Raw genomic sequence first — 5793 nt, 5'->3', positions numbered from 1 at the left:
CTATCTCTCTGTCCCTCTCCCTTCCTCTCTGAAATAAATAAAAATATATTTTAAAAAAATAGGTGAAAGAAGAAGACTGGGCTTTGGGCAGTGAACATACAATGCAATATGCAGGCAATGTATTACAGAATTATACAATTGAAACTTGTATAATGTTATTAACCAATGTTATCCCAATATATTTAATTTTAAATAAAGTAAAGAACCAGGTGAAAAAAGAAAAAAAAGGATGTGGGTAAAATGTGCAATCTGCTATCAGGATTTGGGGAGGAAGAACTCAGGCACTTAACTCACTCTGGGTCCTGGGCAAGCCACTTTACCTCTCTGGGCCTCAGTTTCCTCAACTTCACAGATGACAATGGTATTTCCCTTACTAGGCTCTTTTGAGGGAGAAATGCAAAGTCGTGCAAGGCGTTGAGCAGGGTCTGACACAGTCCTCCATAAATATTCACTTTTGCTTTTACTACAGGGTGGTATACATGCATGCATTCAGTACAAGTTCACTGAATGTTTACTGCATACCAGGTGCTGGACTCGGTGCTGAGGATAGTGGTGAACAACATATATAAAAAAACACTTCAAATGGTGGTAAGTTATGGGGAAAATTAAAGCAGGGGCAATGGGTGGAGAGGGTTTACAATTTTAGATAACGAGGCCTCACTGACATATAAATAAAGGCCTGTAGGAGAGGAGGAAGTGAGCCATGTGCAGATCAAGAAAATTGTTCCAGTGAGAGGGCACAGGCAGTGCAAAGGCCCTGAGGTTGGATGCCTGCCTAGTACACTGAGGAAACATCAAAAATCTGTGTGCCTGGAGCAGAGCAGTGATGAGAGATGAGGTCAGAGAGGCTGACCTCATGTAGGACCTCACGGGCCACCATAAGGACTTTGGCTTTACCTAGAGTGAGCTGAGGATTTTGAGCACAGCAGTGACATGATCAGATACCTCTGACTACCATGCTGAAAATAGATCAAAGGGCAGCAAAGATGGATGCAAGGGAGACTGTGAGGAGGCTACTGGATAGTCTAGGAAAGGCCAGGGTGGAGGCTGTAGAAGGCTAGGAGTAGCTGGATGTGCCTACTGGACGTGGAGCTGACAGACTGGATGTGGGTGTGACAGAAAGAGGGGAGCAAGGCTGATGCCAAGGCTTCTGACCTCAACAAATGAAGTGCCAACTTGTGCTTTACTGAGACAGAAAAACTCTGGGAGACAGGGGGAGGAAAACTAGGAGTTTGCTCTTGGACATGTTTTTAGGGGCTTATAGACACTCAAATGGACTTGCTGAGTAAGCAGTAGGCTACCAGTCTTGAGTTAGGGCACAAATTGATTTTGGAGTCAGAAACACCTGGATTCAGATCCTAGTCTGCCATCTACTGGCTGTATGACCTTATGTGAGTATCTATACTTCTCTGAGTCTCAATTTCCTCATCTGTCAAGTGGGTATAAGAACAGCACTTATACTCCATGGGGGTGGTTGGAGGATTGTGAAATCATGCATGTAAAATGATTACACAGAAGCAGGGTTCAATAAACTCTTTCAACTAACCAACTAATCAGTACTGATTGAACAGCTACTATGTGCCAACCCTTATCTACGGAAATTAGATAAGTGAGCAAAGCAGAGGCTCTGGTTCATGGACTTCATATCCCAATGGAAAATCTAAATACTAAACCTGAGCATGAATTTTGGAGTGAGGGAAGCTGAGAGTAGGGCTTTACCAATCCAACTTGAACTGAATCACAGAGTGCAAAGGCCTAAAAAGGCAAAGATAGCCAGCAGACAGTGGCATCCAGAGGCCACAGCCCACCAAGTCAAGCAAGCTTATCTAGGCAATATAACTCATCCAATGCTTAAAACTTCCATGTGACGTAGGATGATTATCATTCCCATTTTTAGATGGAGAAACTGAGTCACATAGCAGTTAAGCAAATTGGTTCAAGGTCACACAGTTGGTAAGTGGCAGTGCCAGGACTTGAAGGCAGGTCTTCAGATTCCTGAACCTGTGTTCTTAACTCCTGTGCTATGCTACCTTCCCTATTTCGCACCCAAGACATGCCATTCTGTTCAATTCACTAACAGCCAATCACTGACCACAGCATTCCTCATGGACCTCAGATGTGGCCTGAGTACTTTTTTTTTTAAAATTTAAATTTATTGATTTAAGAGAGAGAAAGGGAGTGGGGGGGAGAGAGAGAGAGAGAGAAGGAGAGGGAGGGAAGGAGGGAGGGAGAGAGGGAGAAAGGGAGAGAGAGATTGATTTGTTGTTCCACTTATTTATACATTCATTGGTTGATTCTTGTATGTTCCCTGACTGGGGATTGAACCTGTAAACTTGGTGCATTGGAACAATGCTCTAACCAATTGAGATACCCAGTCCAGGCCAACCTGAGCACTTCTTAGCACAATGCTACAAGCAGTTGTTACGAAGTTGTTACCTGACTTGAAACCAATCTGTCACCCTTGGTTTGGCCAGTGGTCTGAGTCTGAGCTGCCCACCAGGGTAAGATTTCTATCCATACTGAATCTTTGTCTTTTAATAGGAGAAGTTAAATCACTCACATTTATTGTGATTACTGATGTGGAATTATTGCTGCCATATAATTTTATGGTGTTTTTTTAAATGAATTTTTAAAAATTGATTTCAGAGCGAGGAAGGGAGAGGAAGAGGGATAGAAACATCAATGATGAGAATGCCCCCTGCATTGCCTCTACTGGGGATCGAGCCTGCAACCTGGGTCTGTGCCCTGACTGGGAATCTCTTGGTTCCTGGGTCGACGCTCAACCACTGAGCCACACAGGCTGGGCTGTTTTGTTTCTTTTATCATGCTTTCTGCATGGCCTGGAAACTTTTCACTCTATTAATTCTTCTGGGAGGTAACCTTACATTTTTAATATAAGCTTAAATTTATGTTTTCTATCAACATCTAGAGCAGCGGTTCTCAACCTGTGGGTCGCGACCCCTTTGGGGGTCGAACAACCCTTTCACAGGGACCGCCTAAGACCATTGGAAAACACATATATAATTACATATTGTTTTTGTGATTAATCACTATGCTTTAATTATGTTCAACTTGTAACAATGAAAATACATCCTGCATATCAGATATTTACATTACGATTCATAACAGTAGCAAAATTACAGTTATGAAGTAGCAACGAAAATAATTTTATGGTTGGAGGTCACCACAACATGAGGAACTGTATTAAAGGGTCGTGGCATTAGGAAGGTTGAGAACTACTGACCTAGAGTGAATAAATATGCCTTTGTTCTCCCAAGGTATTGACATGGACAATCTCAGATCCCTGACCCACACCTTCCCCAGAAAAAACTTAGGCTGTAGGAACCAGTAGACCCCTATGTATAAGGGACAATTTTGATTCTTTTGGGGCCAATTAGGGTCCTGGCCTAACTGACAGGGCAAGGGAAGGCATTTCAGTGGTTCCTAAGGCCTCTGCCAAACCACAGAACGGCTGTAGCCCTTGCTGTCTCGACCTTACCTTCAGTCTCTGGACAATGTCCCTTATGTCCTCCACAGAGCCCTCTGTGGTCCGCAGGAAGATGTGGTCCCCTCGCCCATAGAAGATTTTTAGCGTTGAGGAGTCTGGGGTCCAGCCAATGACATCCCCGCAGTAGCAGTTGAATACCACCTCCTTGGTGTGTAGGTCCAGGAGTACCACAAACTCGTTGGAAATGCCCAAAATGCAGTCGATTTCCATCCCCTGGCCATAGTCCTGAGCCGCCACCCTCCAGGCGATGGCCCCCGAGCTGTGCTGCTCAGCGCCCGCCCGAGCTTTGGTCTTCTCCTTCTTCTTGGAGGTCAGGGAGATGAGGTTGAATTTGCCAGTGGAATCGATGGGTGTGTTGGAGATACAGTTTTCTGCCAGATCCTTGAGGTACTCTTGGCGGGTCCTGGTGGCCATAGTGTGGAACTTGTCGGACTTGTGTGCAGCATTCTCTGCATTAATCACCTTGGCCAACAAGAAGTCTCTGAAGACATCAGATTTTCGGAATGTGGTTCCACTGGGGATGGGGGGACCAAAAGGAGGAGCATCTTTGGATCGGGTCACAGCCATACTGAAGAGGGAGAAATCATTTAGATGGTAGAAAGAAAGGCACTTGAGATCCCCTTCAGAAAGAAAATACACGATCAGAAACAGAGCTCACCTTTTTAAGAATGGAAGTTTACCTCTAATTAGTTAGTTGCTGGCTAACTAGACTGGAAACTTTAGAAAGTCTTAGGGCACATACATGCATTTTTTACTTCTTATACAGTAGATGTTATAATACCTGTTGATATTTAAAGAATAATTCTCCTGCACTATTTAACTTCAATTATTCTCATTTTACATATATATAGACTGGGGTACTTTAGAATCTGGCAAAAATTCACTCCTTCCTTTCCTTTGTGGACAGGTCTACCCCTACCCCACTGAGCATGGGCCTGGTCACATGACTTGATTAGCCAATGGCTGTCAAGCAAAGGCATGCAATGTGTGTGTGTGTGGGGGGGGAGGAGGGGGGTGGGAGCTGGGCTCGCTTCCTGTGCTCCTGCCATGAGATGAGTACGCTCTAAATGGCCTACTGGTCCCAGAGGGATGAGGGCCACTTGGAGCAGACATAGACCTGACCTGTGCCCTGGAGCCAAGGCCAGCTAGACCTCAGCTCACCTGCAAATGTGTGAGTCACTGAGTTTAAGGGGGTGGGGGGTAGGTGAGTTAAGCAGTATTACTGTAGAACACCTGAGTGATATAAATCATCTCAACAAGGTCATTTTGAAAATTCATTGTGATAGGAAGTTAGAATGGGACCCTGCCTACTTCAGTTTTGACCAAGATGCCACCATGATAAAAATCAGATAGCAACTGAGAATGGAAAAAAGGAAATGATATAAAACCTGTTCCCCAAAATTCCTCACCCACTATGCAAACTATAGAGAGAGGGAGGTAATGTTTAGGGAAAGCTGGGTGGAGCCCCATTATCCCTGTTCCACCCCCAGCTAGGGGCCTTCTAGGTGATCCTTATAATTGGAGGAGCCCGGAGAGCATGCAGCCAGCTTCAATCAGTATCAGTCTCAGTGACACCTCCTGGACTTATTTTTTCCTTGCGCTCCAACCCTGGACAGGTGAGACATGGCAGTCAGCAGGACTCGGGGAGGAAGTGCAAGGTGGAGAAACAGAGGAGAGGTAAGCCTCCCCCCACCTGATCCACAGAGGCTTCCAGGCAGAAGCAGCCCTGAGCCTCTATGGGGGAAAGGATGTGGAGATTTGATGAGTATCTTTGGACATTCTAATGACCAAACTGAGTCAAGAACCAGTGGCTAAAAGACAGATAATTTCTAATATCAAGCAAATAGCTGTGGCAACTGCCAAAGTGATCACCCAGGACTGGGGAGGATGACTCTTGATGAAAGACATTTCAAGGGGCTACAGAGTCACCGCGAGTTATACTGTTTACATATGATGATTAAAAAATGGTACGAGTTGCTGTAAATGAGTGAGCAATAAGTTCGGTAAGTTTTTCTTAGAGTACGGTACTGGGCCTCTACAACAACTTCAACTCGAGAGTATGGTGTTAGAAAAGACTTCCTGCTGGGCTGGCATGGCTCAGTGGTTGAACAGGAGGCCACAGTTCGATTCCTGGTCAGGGCACATGCCTGGGTTGCAGGCTAGATCCCCAATGTGGGGCGTGCAGGAGGCAGCCTATCAATGATTCCCTCTCATTATTGATGTTTCTACCTCTCTCTCCCTCCCTCTCTGAAATAAATTAAAAAATATATATATATATATTTAGA

The 5793-nt window shown here is 44.9% G+C and overlaps 1 protein-coding gene across 1 annotated transcript in view; it reads right to left on the bottom strand.

The window, feature by feature from the left end:
* The window catches only part of SIPA1L3 (signal-induced proliferation-associated 1 like 3), a 305840-nt gene that overhangs the window by 90119 nt on the left and 209928 nt on the right, over positions 1-5793 (bottom strand). Inside the window, exon 12 of the mRNA XM_014544696.1 lies at positions 3500-4076. Coding sequence (XP_014400182.1) covers positions 3500-4076 — 577 coding nt within the window. The remainder of the gene's footprint in view (positions 1-3499; positions 4077-5793) is intronic.

Source organism: Myotis brandtii, unplaced genomic scaffold (assembly GCF_000412655.1).
Source record: "Myotis brandtii unplaced genomic scaffold, ASM41265v1 scaffold379, whole genome shotgun sequence".
Taxonomy (NCBI): domain Eukaryota; kingdom Metazoa; phylum Chordata; class Mammalia; order Chiroptera; family Vespertilionidae; genus Myotis; species Myotis brandtii.
The sequence above is the reverse complement of the archived record's forward strand: the minus strand, read 5'-3'. Positions and strand labels throughout refer to the sequence as shown.